At 34.8% G+C, this 17,729-nt stretch overlaps 1 protein-coding gene across 1 annotated transcript; it reads right to left on the minus strand.

Moving 5' to 3' along the window:
• Nucleotides 1-2,263: 2,263 nt before the first annotated feature.
• On the minus strand, nucleotides 2,264-17,625 carry RpL40 (ribosomal protein L40). Its single transcript, XM_089092043.1, has 3 exons — nucleotides 17,511-17,625; nucleotides 7,946-8,138; nucleotides 2,264-2,526 (listed from the first exon to the last, which is right to left on the minus strand). The coding sequence occupies exons 2-3, from the start codon at nucleotides 8,133-8,135 to the stop codon at nucleotides 2,327-2,329; spliced, it is 390 nt and encodes a 129-aa protein (XP_088948169.1). The 5' UTR covers nucleotides 8,136-8,138; nucleotides 17,511-17,625; the 3' UTR covers nucleotides 2,264-2,326.
• Between the last annotated feature and the right edge of the window lie 104 nt (nucleotides 17,626-17,729).

The following is a 17,729-nucleotide window of genomic DNA, read 5'->3' on the forward strand; positions in this document are numbered from 1 at the left end:
TTTTTTAAATGTTGACCTGCGACGAAGACTTCTCAACTTTGTAACAACCAGAAGAAAAATCTTATGAGAATGACGGTTATTGGGCTCAGGAAACGATAAATATTCTTAGAATGGAATGGTCCTACCAGCCAGACTATCTTACACCATTTATTTGTTTTCACTATCGTTAACGGCAAAAAAATAAAGCTTATATTATTTTCCTCTCGGCAACATTCCAAATCTCCAAGCGTGTTTTCTCGGCTTTGAGTAGCAAGACAATTTCAGTGTCATGTGAGCTACCGATAATTAAGAGTTAGAACTTTGTTCAATATAATTATTAGGTTTAGTTTTCCAAATCTTAAAAAAAAGAAATATAGAATGTGTGATCAGTTATGTGTTTTGGGGTAGGGGGGGGGTGGGGTGGAGTACTTATCCTCCTTAATTTTGAAAAATATTTTTTTCGATATTTTCATTGAAACATTCACAGAACTTTCCTAATAAAAATAAATAAATCGAGGTTATATAAAAAATAATTATAATATATATTATAAAAATAAATCTATCGTTAACGGCAAAAAAATAATGCTCATATTATTTTCCTCTCGGCAACATTCCAAATCTCCAAGCGTGTTTTCTCGGATTTGAGTAGCAAGACAATTTCAGTGTCATGTGAGCTACCGATAATTAAGAGTTAGAACTTTGTTCAATATAATTATTAGGTTTAATTTTCCAAATCTTAAAAAAAAGAAATATAGAATGTGTAATCAGTCATGTGTTTTTGGGTAGGGGGGGGAGTACTTACCCTCCTTAATTTTGAAAAATATTTTTTTCGATATTTTCACTGAAAATATTTTTTTTTGTATTTTCATTGCAAAAATCGGAAAGACATCAAAATCACCTTAGATTTTAAAAAATACTCTTGCCCCTACGCCCAGCATTTTCATGACTTGGTATCGAACTTTTTTTTTTAATTTTCCTGCTGTGTCACTAAAAATGCAAAGCGTCTGTATAGGGAATTTGAGTGGCAAAGTCCTTTCTATGACAAAGGTGTTTTTCAAGGGAAACCATTCACAGAACTTTCCTGATAAAAATAAATAAATCATGGTTGTAGTGGTGGCTGCAACCTTGTACAGGACGAACACGGCCCAAAATACCCCCAGAAATATTCTGAACCCCCCTAAAATTGGCGTCGGATCGACACAAAAAGTACACCATTAGTACTGCCATGGCTGAAAAAACTAAAGATTTTCTGCGATCGCTTGAATTACTTTAGATGTGCAATTAGGGTCAGACGAAGCCCTAATCCTCAAAAAAGGCAGATAATATGATGCATCATATGGTTATATTCCAACCAATCTTTAATCAATGCGTTGAACGAGCTTCAAGTCATGACGTAATTGCCAACACGTCAAAGTTCTAGCCTAGTCAACTCATAACCTGATCTTTGATTGCATTTTATCACTTGAAGTATCAGGCAAGCTAAAAGAAAACGTCATCTCCAGTCGAAAGCTCTGAAAATAATTCCCACCCAGACCCACCCCACCTAAGACCCACCCAACTTTTAAAAGAAGAAACCTCCTAACAAAATATCGCAAAACAAAAATAGATTGGGGTTGCAATGCTTGAACCCCAATCTAATCAACAGCTGAATAGGCGACTTGAAAAAGGATTCTGCTTGAAACTTGAGCACCAGTTACCTGAGTTTCAGCAGGGGACTCAGATCGGTCTTTTACGTAAACCCCAATCCCTTTGAATGAAAAAAAAGCTATGACAGTAAATATAACTTCTACCCCTACCACTGGAAGAATTTGTCAATTTAGCATCGGTGATGCCCAAAAAGAATTCCAGAATTCCCCGTGACCATCAGTGGCATAACTTCGTCCAAATCTTGAGGGGGGGGGGGTAAAGTTGGAGCCAATTTTTCCAAGTCAAGTGAAAATGAAAAATGAGATATATAGTACCATATAGGCAAAGTTTACTTAAGAAAACTAATTTGTTTCTGTGGATGCTTGAATTATGTAGGCATATTTTAGTTTTGACAATGTTTCTGAAGATGCTAAATTTTAGTTGAAGGGGGGCAAACTGGGGTTCGGGAGGGAGGGTCATTTGCCCCCTCCCTTACAACAAATTGCATCTCTGGTGACAATGTTATTGAAGGAGATAAGACAAACGGAAAGAATTTTCTAATTAATTTACATTTTTAGGTATAGTAGCCTACTTTCGGAATGTGCGTTACACAATGTACACCAAATCTCTGCCCTGAAAAATATTCAGAATATGGCACTGATCACAAACAGTTTTGTATTATGACTGACGTTACACAATCATCAATACATAAGTAAACAGTTTACTTCTTGAGCTTCTTCTTTGGGCGAAGGTTGCTAGTATGTCCACACTTCTTCTTTCTGCAGTTAGAGGCACGAGGATGAAGACGTGCATAGCATTTACGACAAATCATTTTGTCGCAGTTGTATTTTTCAGCCAAAAGGCGAAGAGAGGGTTCAATGACGCCACCACGGAGGCGCAACACAAGATGGAGGGTCGATTCTGAAAATAATTTATTGCAATTTATTCTTTTTGAAATAAACAATAAAATGAAATACAAGGTAAACCAGGTTTAATAGAAAGAATAAATTTTCGATAACGTTCTTCTTTAAATTAAAAAGCAGCAATTTTATACCTTTTGAAATAATCTCAGCAATGTTAAAACCCTGTCAAAACAACTCGTTTAATGAAATTTAAGATACAATTAATGCAACCAGAAAAGAAATTTTCGAAGCTCTCATTTTTTCAAAAATTAAGTATTTTGAGGTATTTTAAGTATTTTTTTCTAGGTATTTTAAGTATTTTAAGGTAATTAAGTATTTTGAGGCTACAATTACTGCAATGAAACATAGTATTTTCAAAACTGTATTAAAAAAATGAATCAGCATTATATTGAGTCCTTTGCCAATGTCTCAGAATTCTGAGAATTCTGAAGTAGAAATTCTGAGAAGTGGAAAACAAACTCAAGTAAAATAATAAAAACTAAAATTTTGCTCGCTTTGTATCCCATAACTAAGATTTGTACATGTTTGATCTTAGGACAGTTCAAATATACAACAAATCATTATCAATAATAACTAGAAGAATAATTTCCTTAAAAATACATATTAAATTACTTAACCATCAGCATGGAAATCGTTACCATAGCAATTGTATTTGGGTTAAAGTCATAGGTCATTCGAATTAACATACTTTCAAAACTGAAACTGAAGCATATACGAGCTAAATTGAAAGTAAAACCTTCAAGATCTTCATAAAAACACCAAAATTTCAGCATAATTAAGGCAGAATAAATCTGACATTAACATTGACTAAAGAAATAGTATTTGAATGACCAACCCCAATTTATGTCAGGTTAATTCATGCTCTTTAAAGGTTTGAGACACAGAAAATGCCATTTATTGATACACCAGAGAAACTCATAAACTTTGGTAGAAGTAGACCCTTTATGCATTTAGATACTACATGAGAATTTGTGGCTCTTGTCTACCCCAACTGTAAACTGAAATGGCAGCCCCACTGGAAACTAGCAGGGAAGTTATTTTTAAAAGAAGGAATACCATACACAGCTTTTGAGAAATCCCCCCTCTATTGGCTGTTTTTTTCAATGGTACATGGTTTGAAGTACATAAGAAAGAATACAAATTTACCAGTGTGTAAGCAGCATGATTTGGATTATTCCAGAGTACCAAAGGACATTAAAATTAAAATACTTTTTGCCCCTTAGGTAAAAGTAAAAAGATGAAAGATGTGGCACTAAACTTTATGGCCCAGCTGAGCTACTCTCCATTTCATGACCCTTCAGCCAGGAAGTACAATTGGGGGAGAGCCATCCAGTGCTTTCGTACACCCCTCTTGTTTACCTTCCCCACATTTATTCAGGTACGCCTTTAGAGCTGGGTTGACTCTGGCTGAGCTGACAGTCACATCACAGACCCCTGTCCCAAACTAAACAAGCAGCAACACCAGGACTCTGACTTCAGCCTTGAAGGTGACAGGATTACAAGTTTAGGGCGTCAACTGCTCGCCAAGAACATTTCTGTGCATAGTAAGAGTGTATAATGTAAAATCTATGACTTAAAACGAGCTTCTTCAGAAACTTATGAAGACTAAAATTTACACCTCAATTGATCACCATTAATGTTCCGAGTATCTTTTAAGGTTAAATAATAATACACAAGTTTTTAAATTACTTCGGATTTCTATGTTTGTTATTACTACCAAAGAGTCAAGTAACAAATATACAATTATTACAAAAACCAATTAATTTATAAAAAAAATATCGAAAATATGCTTAATCAGAAGTTGAATCAGTTTATAGAATATCAGGATAGAGTGCAAAGGAATAACTAAAGAATAATGTAACAGATTTGACAACATCATTGTATCTACTGTAATTGGACCAAATTGGTCAGGTTGACTTTCGTTCCCAAGAAGTGCTTGATCAGTTTCAAGTCTTAGTAATAAGGTAAGTTATTTTCTAGTTGTATGATATGTAGTTTTCACGTTCCGGAAATATTTTCGTTATATTTAGTCTTAAAGGTGAAACATTTCATGGAATAGCAGGGCTGAACACAAGGCCGTAACCAGGGATGGGGGTTGAACCCCCCCCCCCCGAAATGTTTGTCCGAATCGTAAAAACGTAACAAAAAAAGAATATAAACAAATTTTCATGCGTTTATCCCCCCCTCCCCCGATCAAAAATCCTGAATACGACCCTTTAGTATGTTCAGCCTGAACACGAAAAAAAAAGAAGCTTGGCATTTAATTTTTATACTTGTCAATCTCTTCACTCTTCAACGGTCATTTAGTTCCTTCCATTTGACTATTCAATTCAATGGTCATTTAGTACCATTTGAGAAACTTTAGCATTGTTAATGCAATTAGTTACAATTTTCGGACTTCACAAACATTTAGTGTCTGCCAAGCTAGTACAGCTATATATACATTTACACAAAATGCGTTGGTGGTGAAATGATTATGCAGTCCTCAAACACAGTGCCTTATTCATCTTTGATCAGCTTAGAAGACGAATATTTCATAGCAGCTGAAAACTTTATTTTTTTCATTTTCACAAAGACTGGCTCCCTCATGCAATTGTCAGACAACAATTGCGCATTAGATATGGCTGGAATTTGGCGAGTTTAAGTCAAAAGCTGGCGAACTATATTCCCAAGCATATGATACCTTGTAAGATATAATATACCAGTGTACAAAGTGTATTGGTGTAAAATAACTTCTGTATCAGATATGGCTAGTATTTGGCAAGTTTCAGTCAAAAGCTGTAGAACTATATTCCCAAGGATATTATACCTTGTAAGATATGGTGTAATGTAAGATATGTATACCTTGTGTATCAGATAAGGCTGTTTGGTAAGTCAAAAGCTGCTGAACTATATTCCCAAGCATGATACACTGTAAATTTGGCCACAAAGGATGAAAGAACTTGTTGAACATTAAAATTTATTGTGACAAAACGGCCAAACGAAATGGCACAATTTCCCCAGCAATTCCATCTTTGGAAGCCAGAGCTTTTCCAAAACTTAATAAAAACCAGAGGATCTATGCTGTTGGAAGACAATGTGAGATTGTCAAGCATGACTTATCCCTAGGTTATAACAGAATCTTTTTTATTTGTGGTAAACTAGCTTCTAAATAAATTTCAATAAAAATATGACACTTCTTTGGTCATTTTTAATGTCAATTTCACATCGTGTTTCCCCATGCAAAGTGAAGAGATGTAAAAAAAAAAAAAAAGAATTAAAGTCACATAATATGTTAAACCTAAAACAAGCAATAATTAAGATGAACAATCAAACATAATAAGAACAGATATTACTATTCATGTTATTTTCAAAGGGCTTACAGAACTGGTAGACTATCTAGATAGCCTTACTCTATGCCTATCTGCCTTAGGATGATATAAAGAAGTAAAATCAATCATTTTTATGCAATCTGAAAAAGCTGTGCCCGCTTTCTCTCTCAGAGGGGCTAATTAGGTTTTTAATTACTCTAATAACCTTATTACTCTAATTAGGCTTTCAAGTCTTTTATCACTTTGACCAACTTATCATTTTGAAATGGCACTAAATCCCTGCAATTCCATCTTTGAATGAGACCCAAAAGAAACAAAATTCATGTTTAGAACCAAAAGGCAAAATAGTTTAAATATAATGTCAAGAGATGAGAAAGGTCAAGGAATACACCACCTATCCAATGTGGCAGGCACATATGCAGAATATTTTTTGAGGGAGGGAGGGGGTAATGATAATTTCTATTTTGTTTATATGTCAAATAATAAATGCTCAAATATTAGGGGAGAATTTAGGATTTCAGATGGACCCTGGCCCCAAGGTCCCCCTTCTCCTGTGTACAACCCCGCAATCACATGCCTTGATAAAACATAAAAAAATGTTTAAAGTGAAATCAACCAATAAAGTAAAAAGCTATAACAAATGAGATGACTGAATGGCATAGGTTTGGGCCTTCTTTAAAGACCTATTGCTTTTTTTTTATGAAAACCATTTGCCCCTGATGGATTTAAAACATAAATCTATTGTTAAAATCTCAGGGCAGTTCCAGAAGCCAATTATCCTTAATAACAATACACTGGTTTGAAACTTAAAACGAATACAAATTAGATAAACAATCATGGCAAACATACAGATAGCATATACTAATATAAAAGAATGAATAAATCTTAAAATGAAAAAAAAATTAATTTGAATATTCAAGTCAAAATCAAAACAAACAAATATCACTACAAAAATGAGTTTGGTTCCTACCCCATTCTGTAACCGTGAAATTTTAAAGCTTATTGCGTCATTTGCGTTTTATTGAAAACTACGTATCCTTAACAGTCATTGGAAAGAACTAATAAAAATAAACTTAGTCTTTAATATATAATTATATTAATTGCTGAAAGGTCAGCAATTCAAGATTTTACTTCAACGTAATTTTTATGTTTATTTTTCAATGTTGTTTGTATTATAATATGTAATGATAGTGTAACATGTAAAGAAAATATGTAATATAATGTGTTTTCAGTAAAGCACCAATGATAAGATAGATCATAGACTTTTATGGTTCAGGGAGGTTTAAGCAAAGTTGAACCTTGGAATAGGGAAGTTCATACTAATAGTGCCAAGGAAAAAAGAGCAATTGTCACACATTTGAGACACAGATGTGTGACACCTCTGTCATTTTTGACAATGTTTTAATGTCTGAATTAATTTGAAAACGAAAATAGACCAAATCAGATGATAACTAAAACATAACATCTTATACCCACTCTTATAATTGCAAGCAAAGGAAGGGCTTTAGCCATGATTGCCAACATGGGGCACAGGCCAAACCAGTGGGGCATGGCACTATTTTGGTGGGTCAGGGGCAGAATGTGCACTCTTTGGCTGACAATACTTTACAGCCTTAATTTTAATTTTGAAACAACTTTTTTCATGTCAAACATATCACACTCAGACAATATTTTTCATTAGTATAAAATATGCTTAGAGGACAACCCAAATAAAGAGACCAAGTTAATGGCCTTTTAAACTTCCTTCAGGTGAAAACACATAAAATTTTGAATACCAAAATTTAAATATCACAAGGTGGCATAAGGACTTAGAAATGCCTAGAGGGCATGGCCCAAAATCGACTAGGAACCACTGGGAAACAGCATTAACAAATTATGAAAATGTATATGAAAGAATGTTATTGAGCAACAACAAAGTAGGGCAAAGATTGTAGCTTTGCAAATTACTTATCATTATTAATCAAAAATGCCATGTGGAACACCCCTCAAGTCTTCAGGGTCTCATTCATAATTTAAATAAATGAAAATTTCCATAATGAGAACCATATTGAAAATGAGAAACTGAAAACTTAAAATTTGAGAGACAAAGACTTATTTTTGACTCACCCTTTTGAATGTTGTAGTCAGAAAGAGTCCTTCCATCCTCAAGCTGTTTGCCAGCAAAGATCAATCTCTGCTGATCAGGTGGAATCCCTTCCTTGTCCTGAATCTTAGCCTTGACATTTTCAATAGTATCAGATGGTTCGACCTCTAGAGTGATGGTCTTCCCTGTTAATGTTTTCACAAAAATCTGCATTTTCTGAAAATAAAGGAAGTAGCTAATGCCAAAAATAAAATTATCACATTTATTTGACATGGTTGGCACATTCATTTGATAATAAACTTCTAGACCTCCTATGGCCAATTAGGTAAGATTTCTATGATCACTGAACTCTATATACATTAAACTAGAGATTATGTTAATTAGAAGTAAGCAATCTGATTAAAAATGCTTCTTGACTATTACCATCCCTGCAGTGTGTTGCTATAGCAAGGTTCAATCTCTAGGGCCTGTGTTACCAAGCTAATGTCAAACCCACTCCTATAGATGACTTAGCATCCCTATCATAACTTCTGATGAACAGACAGCTAAGATCAGCAATGCCCTCAACAGAAACTAGCTTTATGCCCAAAGCCGTGCCTATACAGGAGTACAAGGCAGCCAGACAAAAGCAACAAGAAGCTAAGAAAGAGTCATATGACAGGGGTAAACACCCAATCAAGCCACTAACACCAGGTCAACCAGTATGGCTCAATAAAAATCGAAAATCAAATAAAAGATGGATCAAGGCCAAAGTAACCCATATATATGATGAGTTGAGCAACTGCTCAGTGACTGTAGAGACAGAAGATGTAGTGGTATACCAACACAATAGGAAGTTTATATGCCCCAGATACAGCACCAATGAGTGTACCTACCTTAGATTACCTCAAATTGCAGGTTGGAGCAAAATTAAGGATTTTCATCCTTGTAATGCTCTGTTATGACTTCAAGGGGTTTGAGATTGAGGATTAAATTTTGGTTGAGGACTCAGCAGCTTCCCAGTCGTACAGGAACTCTTGCTGTAGCCATTCTTTGTCCAAATTTTTCTTGAAAGCACCTGTTGAATCAGCGGCCACTGTATTTTCAGAGAGTAGATTCCACAAGTTTTTTTACTCATTGGCTAAAAAAATGGCTTCTTTCTTGGACTAAGGAGCGTTGCTTGAAGATCTTTTTGGAATGACCTCTAGTGACAGAATGTTCTGGGGGAGGGGTAAGGAGATGAGGGAGAAGATTTTTGGAAATAATTTTATGGGTCATTATCATGTCACCATGTTTCCTCCTGTGTGCAAGAGTAGGAAGTTTCAAGCGACGTAAACGCTCTTTTTATTGCATTTGTTTGAGGTCTTCGACCATTTTGGTTGCTCTTTGTTGAACTCTTTCTAGAATTTCTTTGTCCTTCTTGAAATAGGGTGATGCCAGGGACATTCCAACCTCTAGGCGCCGGCAAACTAGTGCCTTGTAGAGCTTCATAAACATACTTGGGCATCTGCTAGAGATAATTCTTTTGATCATTCTGAGAGATAGGAGGGCAGACAATGATACAGATTTTGCATGGGTGCTGAACTTTAGTTGATGATCAACAATGACTTCAAGATCTCTTTCTTCAGAGACTGCAGAAAGGGGGTTAACTTGGAGATGGTATTGCTGATGTGTGTTATGATTACCAAAGTGGATTACATGGCATTTGTCAAGATTGAACGAGAGAAGCCATGCATCAGCCCAAGTTCCAAGAATATTAAGGTCATTTTGAATAGATTGCCAGTCAGAGGTTGTGGCTGCTTTACCAACAAGTTTTGAAATATCAGCATAAAGAGTGAGGAGGTTTGAGAGGAGATTGGGAGCATCATTTATATATAAGTTGAAGAGACTTGGCCCAAGAATGGTCCCCTGGGGAATGCTGCTTAAAACAGTTGTAGACAAGGAGCAATGAGGGACACCTTGAGAATCATGAACTCTTACAACTTGTGTTAGTTCTGAAGGGAGACTCTGTATCCACTGGCCAATAACGTCATCAACAACTGCTGCTTTTAGTTTGGCAATGAGGAATTCATGGCAAACCCTGTTAAATACTTTTGAGAGGTCCAGGAGCAACATATCAACAGTTACATCATTATCAAATAATGATGTAACATACTCGTATGTGTGTATAAGATTAGTGTCAACAGATCTTAAAGATTTGAAGCCATGTTGATTGGAAGTAAGGATGTTATTAGTTTCCAAGGGCTGAATTAAAGCTCTATTAACAAATCTCTCAAGCACCTTTACAACTACAGAAGTGATGCTAATAGGACAGTAATTTTCTGCATTATCTTTGGGGCCGTTTTTGTGGATTGGTGTTATATAGGACTTTTTCCAATCTGACGGTAGTTCTCCATTTTGTAGGGACAGCTGGAAGAGTTCACACAAGGGAGAACTGAGAACAATTCAGCATTCCTTAAGAAGTCTTGGGTGTATTCTATCTGATCCTTTGGATTTATAACCATCAAGTTTTTCCAGGCTATTTAAGACCATATCTTTGGTAATTGATAGTTTTGGCATTGGATGACATATTAAGTTTGATGGAATAGTTGAACAAGGTTGGATGGTGAAGGCAGAGGCAAACTGGGTATTTAATACATTGGCCTTATCTATTGGCAATGAGTGGGCTGTGCCATTGTGTCTGAGGTCAGGAATGTGACAGTTTAGATTTTTGGCAGAAACATGTCTCCAGAAAGATTTGGGGTTTGTCTTGATATTTGTGGCAAGCTTTTCCTCATGCTGAGACTTCAATTCTTTAATTACATTAGAGGCAAGATTCCAAGCCTTTGCATACCTTATCCAATTTTCCTGAGATTTCTCCTTGTTGTACCTTTTCCAGCCTCTGGCTTTCCTGTTGATTGCTCTTTTTGCATCCTTTGTGAGGAATGGAAGCGTTTTTGGTAGATGATACGGGAGTGCTTTCTTTCAATTGATAGGGCTTCTTTAAAATTTGTCCATGATATATTAATATGAGAAATAATTAGTTTAGACCAATTTATTGAGGCTAGTTCCTTCTGGATTGCTTGGTAGTCAATAAAAGTTTGAGGACAAACATTAGGTTGGAGACGTATGTTCAAGGATAACAAAGAGGATAACTGAGTGGTTGCTGTTGCTGACTGGAGGAAGAAATTCATTCCTGGTAAGGGAATCTGGATTGCTCAAAATTACAAGATCCAACAAGGAAGGATTCTGGTTGCCATAATGCCTTGTTGGCTTGTCAACCGTTTGGTAAAAAAAATTATCAGATAAGCAAGACAAAAATGGTGAATCTCCATTATTAGATACTACATGACCAAGACCATCAACCCACTCGATTAATGGGAAGTTGAAATCACTGATAATTATTAAATCAGATGATGCTGTAGATGCCATTTCATCAGTGATAGTACCTGTCAAACTACATGCCATCATTGATAAATGTAGAGGTGCCAAAGATACTTGAACAATCCCAGGAGTTGCTAGAAAAGGTCTGCCATCCAGCAACACCATCAAAATCATAGCCTGCTGGAAGAATCTTTTGAAACACCAAGAACAAATCAACATCCAAGTGATCAGGATATTCAGAACACACCATCTTGTTCCAAAGCCAAAACTACAGTGCTCCCACAACATACATCCTTGAAGACAACTAGATGAGGAAGGATTTTAAAGGTACTGGCTAGATTAAATCTATAGCCTGGACCATCCCGTAAGACTGATCTAAGAACAAGATGGTCAAAAGAAGGAAGATGTAGAGTTCTCTAGTTGAAGTGTTTAATATATGGTTTCTTTATTTATTAAGTTGCTTATATTATATTTATTTTGTAGGTGCTTGGGTCACTATAGATGCTTAATGCATATCTTTTAAGTGGCTTGCTTGTTTACCCTTTACTTACTCTAACCTTGCTTAATCTTTAATGCTTGATAGAATACTCGACAAACAATGCCAAAATACTCAACTTGATATCATAAGCTATTTCTGAAGCATTGCTAATAGAACCAATTGACAACCTTTATACAGGATAGTGTGATTTGATTTAGTTCAGTAATTTGTCAATAATCACCAAATTAGTTTGCCTTAGCTTAGCTTCAGTAGAGGTACCAGTTGTAATAGTAGTAGCAGTAGTATTATGTTGCCATTATTACCTTTTGGTTAGTTCAATATGTCCCACAGCAAGTCCTGTAAGTTTCAACTTCTCACACCAAACTGTTAATAAGATATTGCTGATACACCCTTTTGACAACCTGCAAACAGATGGCATGTTGTGATTCAGTTAAACTCCACCCCTCAATACTACCGGCAAATTTCACCTTCATACCCTTAGGCAAAGTTATAATAGTAGTATGAAACAGTTTGTGGTAATGGACTGTAAGTAGGGAACAACCCAGCTCAATAGTAACCAAAACTCTAAAAAACAGAATTCTGATACCAAGATATATTAAAATAATCAGCTTATTATGCAAATTCCAAATATATAAGTTTCTTTAAGCTTAGTCTTACCTATCTAAGGCCTCAAGCCTGAAAAAATTTGCCTGATTTAAAAAAAGGGAGAAACACCCCTAAAAGTCATAGAATATTACTGAAAATCACACCATCAGATTCAGTGCATCAGAGAACCTAACTGTAAAGGTTTCAAGCTCCTATTTGCAAAAACATGGGATTTTTTATTTTAAGCCAGAAGAGAGACCATAGATGCATGTTTCTTTGTTTTTCCCAGGGGTGATCATATCAACCCAGTCGTGCAAGAATATCAGGAGAGGGCTAATTTGAACAGAAATTAAAAGTTCTAGTGCCTTTTTTAGGTGACCAAAAAGATTCAAGGGCAACTAGGACCCCTCCCATGACACATTTTTTTCTCAAAGTCATCCAATGAAAATTTTGAGATAGCCGTTTTGTTCAGCATAGTTGAAATTACTTGTTTAGAATCCAGAAAACATGCAACAAGTGAAAGTTTTGTTAATGCTAATGAAATAATACAAAATAAGATGAAAATATTATAGTTTAGAAACAAATTTGGGCTAAATATTTGCACATTAGGGGAGGGGGGGTTGGGTAAAACATAGCATATATTCAATTTGTAACATAACCTAACCCAACCTAGGTACCTTTTATTCCCCCTAAAGCTCAAAAAACTAAAGTTTAAATATAGTTCCCAGAGTGATAAACCCTTTGTTTATACAGCATCTAGGCATTATCCAGTAAAATGCCTATTCAATCTTCAATACAATTGTCACATGTTTTCTGGATTCTAAACAAGTACCTAGTTGAAAAGCCAGATAAGTATGCTTTTGGAGATAACATGACCCCCAAAAGCTCCTGGAGAAAGGTCTGTAAGTTATAAAAATTTCCCCTTGTTTATGTATAGTATTTGTTACTGGGAAGTATGCATCAATTTTTTGGATGGGTGGGGGGACAAATTTTCTGCTGGGAGATTTTCCAGGGAAAATTTACCAAAATTCTTCTTATGTCTTGCTTTCTCTTTGCCAACTCAATTTGTCTGGTTTTCTCCAGACAAATCAACAGTGATTTTCTCCCAATTCTTTAAAAATAACTCCTGAAATACAAGGCTTGTTTAATTAGAACAATAAAAGCCCTTTTAGAAGTCCTGAAAAACTTCTGTTTTTTAAAACAGAAAAATTCCTAAAATAATTTCTGTTTGTTTTGAGTTTTGATGTTGCTCCTTACTTTCAGTCAAGAAAAATTGTTTTTTTCCATTTAATTAACAGTAATTTCTTTCCATTTAATTAACAGAAATACCACTAGTACTTACAGCAGCAGTAGTATCAATATATTGTCTTTTGTTCAGTTAAAACATCCCCCTCATTAAGCCCTGGAAGTTTAGAATTAATACAAATAGCTGTTGCTATGACATTGCTGATATGTCATTTTGATAACCTGTATATTCATAATCTTAATCTAGTTCAACTTCCCCCCAAAATACTTCCAAAGATTTTAATCTTAATATTCTTAGCCTTACAAGTAATAGTTGGAGTAGTAGCATGCACATATTGCCTTTTGGCAAATTGATCTTCTCATATAAGCACTCTCTTAAGAGTTCCAACTTAATGCCCAAATCCATTATTGAGATCTTACATCTTTCTGCAAAAATTTCTGTTCTTTTAGCTCATCTTTGTTCTAAGATCTTACAGCTCACTGATGTTAGCAAAAAGTGTGAAGGATGCCATCTTTCTGCCATATAGAACAATAACAAGAAAACATTAATGATACACTCATCATTGTTCTTAGATTGCTGATCAGAGCAGAATGATGAAAGATGCTTGCAAAAGAGTGCTAAAAGATGAAAGATCTTAGTGCTAAGATTTCACTTTTAAGTGTTCTCTGTCAAAAGATGTAAGATCTTAGCACATAATTTGTTTTGATTTCATTAAAATTTCCCCTTAATATTGTCTCAAATTTTGACCTATATATGCTTAGCCTTAAGTTCTAGCATCATAGTAGTGGTAGTATTACAAAATTAGCAACAGTAGTAATAGCAGTAGCAGCATGTACATATTGCCTTTTGGTCAGTTCAACATTCCCCTCATGAAACCCCAAACGTTTTATCTTGATATAGTAAGCCATTGAAAAAATATTGATGATGTGCCATTTTGTCCCCCTTAACATCCTAACAATATTAGCCTTACAAGTAGTTGCAATATAAGTAGTAGTTTAGTGGTAGTGGCAGGTATATAGTAGGAAGAGGTCATCAAATGACCTCCCCCTTGAATTATTCTCTGTAAGTTTTAACTTAGGATCCAAATCCATTCTTTTTCAATCTGTAGCCACTTATTGTTTTTATTTAGTTAAAAATTTCACCTTCATATGCTTAACCTTAAAAGTGCTAGTATCAAAGTAGTACTGGTAGTAGCAGTAATAGTGTTGTATTAATAGTACTACTAACAACAATAGCAATATTAATAGCACTAGTAGCATGTACATATTGCCCTTTAGTGAGTTGAAAATCCCCCTCATGATACCCTGGAAGCTGCATCTTGATATGGTAAGCTGTTCTAAATATATTCTTGGTACACAATTTTGACTATATGTTTGCATATAGTATATTTTGAAGTTCAAAATTCCCCTCAGCATTTCTTCAGATGTTCTTTCAATACCCTCAGTCTCAGTAGTACTCACTATAGAAGCAGTAGTTTTAGTGGTAGCAAAGGAAGCAGTAGTAGCTAGCAAATAATGTCATGTTTTGTTGATTGATCTTCTCCCGTATCAGTCATTCCCAATTTATGCTTTTTGACAACCCATATACAAAAGAACATGTTTTGATTTAGTTCAACACTCCCCTGAATGCCCTTTGTCTGAAATTATATGAATACCCTTAGTCAATTTGGAAGTAAAGTTCAAACATACCCACCTTTCTCAATAATCTATACTATATGCAAATCAATGGACAAATTGCATAACTTACAATCCTTACCCTGTAGGCAGTGAGTGGGGGGTTTAACATCCCCAAAGACATAGTTACTGAACCTTTCAACAAGACTGAACAAATTGGTCATATCAAAATTTTTACTGGATGTATATACAGAAATGATGGGGATTGGAGCTGCTTGCCCTTCAATTACTTGACTCTTAAAAAGGACACTAGAACTTTCAATTTCTAATTGAATGACCTCCTTTTGAAGTTTCTATGACAACTTCTACACTAAGTGCCTTGAAGAAAAAATACCTGGGATACCACTAGATGGCTAATTTGACAGTGTATATATATATATATACAAATCTTTAAATTAAGCCTAGGAGTCAAGCTGGACATAAGGAAACATTTTAAGAAAACAATTCTTACTCCAAAATATGCAGAATAATCCTAGTTAACACATTTTGCAGGGGGAGAGCCTTTATCTTCACTTCTTCCTTTGTATTTCCAGTTTTTCTAAGAAATTCATGAATTTCTTAGAACCTATATATTCACAGAATGTATACCTCACCCCCTAATGTGCAAATATATACCTAGAATTACATCCTCAATCTAAATGCAACATCTATTTGCGTCATAAATGAACTTTACTCCCATATTAGCCATGTGGTGGATGTCCCTCTTTACTTCGAGTCCTATTGTGCTGTCAATGATTTGTTAAGTGTAGTTGTAGAATACTAATGGGTAAGTTTTTCAGTGTTTTAGTAGCCTAAGTTAATCTAGCAGTTGCTTTGAAGTAAAACCATTTTCTGTAATAGAAAACTTAGCTTTGCCTTTATCACTGCTAGGAATTAAAGAGTAAACTCAAATTCAGACAGATCCCAACAAATTCAGCATTAGGCATGTTTTTTACAATCATCATCAATGTGACTTCTTTTGTCAGAAAATACTTAAAAGTAAAATCTTGAACTAAGACCTTATATTTGGTTGTTTTAGTGCAAACATCTTCTGCTCTGATCAGCAGTCTAAGAACAATGATGAGTATATCATCAAAGTTCTCTCATCATTATTCTATATAGCAGAACAGTTGTGTTCTTCACACTTTTTGATAACATTAGTGAGCTGTAAGATCTTAGAGCAAAGATGAGTTAAGAAATGATAATCTTTGCAGAAAGATGCAAGATCTTAGTGCTAAAAAACAGCCCTAGGCTATTATTAAGTATAGCCTAGGCCTAGCCTACCCTTAAATAATAGGCCCATTTTTTAGCACTAAGATCTTACATCTTTCTGCAAAGATTATCGTTTTTTAACTCATCTTTGTTCTAAGATCTTACAGCTCACTGATGTTACCAAAAAGTGTGAAGAACACCACTGTTCTGCTATATAGAACAATGATGCGAAAACTTGATCTACTCATCATTGTTCTCAGACCGCTAATTAGAGCAGAATGATGAAAGACATTTGCACAAAAACAACCAATGATGTAAGATCTTTGTTCAAAGATTTCACTTTTAAGTGTTTTCTGACAAAAGATGTAAGATATTAAAACATTAATGAGGGAAAAAACAGGCCTAATAATGCTATTAAAGCAGATTGGATTTGGCCTAGGACTACATAGCATATTGAATGTTATAAAGGTGCCTTTGGAGTATATTATCTTTAGAATAATTTATTTACAAACTAATGGTAGGTTTTTAATCACTCATAAAACCTTTAGCCTACTAGCCTAGTGCTGATAACTTTTTGGTCTGGCTAAAAAATAAGAAACCTTTAAATGCTGAAGATGCAATTTACCCCAGAAGCAATTAAAATTCTGAAGGAGCATGAAGAAGTCTTCAACCAATATATCCACTTTTACCCTAGCTAAACTGTTGTTGTTCAGTGCAAATTTACTTTGTAAACACCCCTTAATGACTCAAATTGCAAAATTTACCATTCAACATATTTGGAAAGACTGCACTTCAAGTGGTATATACATCTTTTACCTTCATAATCGAAAATATTGAGAAATTATAAATCAAATCTGAAAAAAGACAGGCTAAACTTGGACTAACAGTAGTCTGGCTCTCTATTGAGTAGTACTGTAATGAGTAGACCACCAGAATTATTGAGCCCATTAGACGTTTGAAAACTAAGGGTACAATACTAGACTATTACATATCTAAAACGAATTTCCACCAGCAAAATTTAGACATAAATAGTAAAAAGTTAAGTAAGCTACCTCTAAAAACGGATATCTACTATTTTTCTTCCGGAGTTAAATGTCCTGGAATTTTCAATATTTTAAATCCCTAAATTAGAATAAAATAAGTAGAGGCGAAATGACGTTTTTTAAAAATTAAAATATTTTATTTTTCTGTTCTTATAAGCTCTATTTTACTTATTTGTACAAATTACTAGTAAAAATTTTCAAAAGAGTATCTTTCGAATTCCTCTAATT

This window comes from Artemia sp. Qi Xiang Cuo, chromosome 7 (assembly GCF_049724085.1).
Source record: "Artemia sp. Qi Xiang Cuo chromosome 7, ASM4972408v1, whole genome shotgun sequence".
Classification (NCBI taxonomy): domain Eukaryota; kingdom Metazoa; phylum Arthropoda; class Branchiopoda; order Anostraca; family Artemiidae; genus Artemia; species Artemia sp. Qi Xiang Cuo.

Coding starts and splice junctions, on each gene's coding strand:
- RpL40 (XM_089092043.1), bottom strand. CDS start 8,135: ATGCAGATTTTTGTGAAAACATTAACAGGGAAGACCATCACTCTAGAG. Junction 2,527..7,945: donor TGACTACAACATTCAAAAGG/GTGAGTCAAAAA, acceptor AATTATTTTCAG/AATCGACCCTCCATCTTGTG.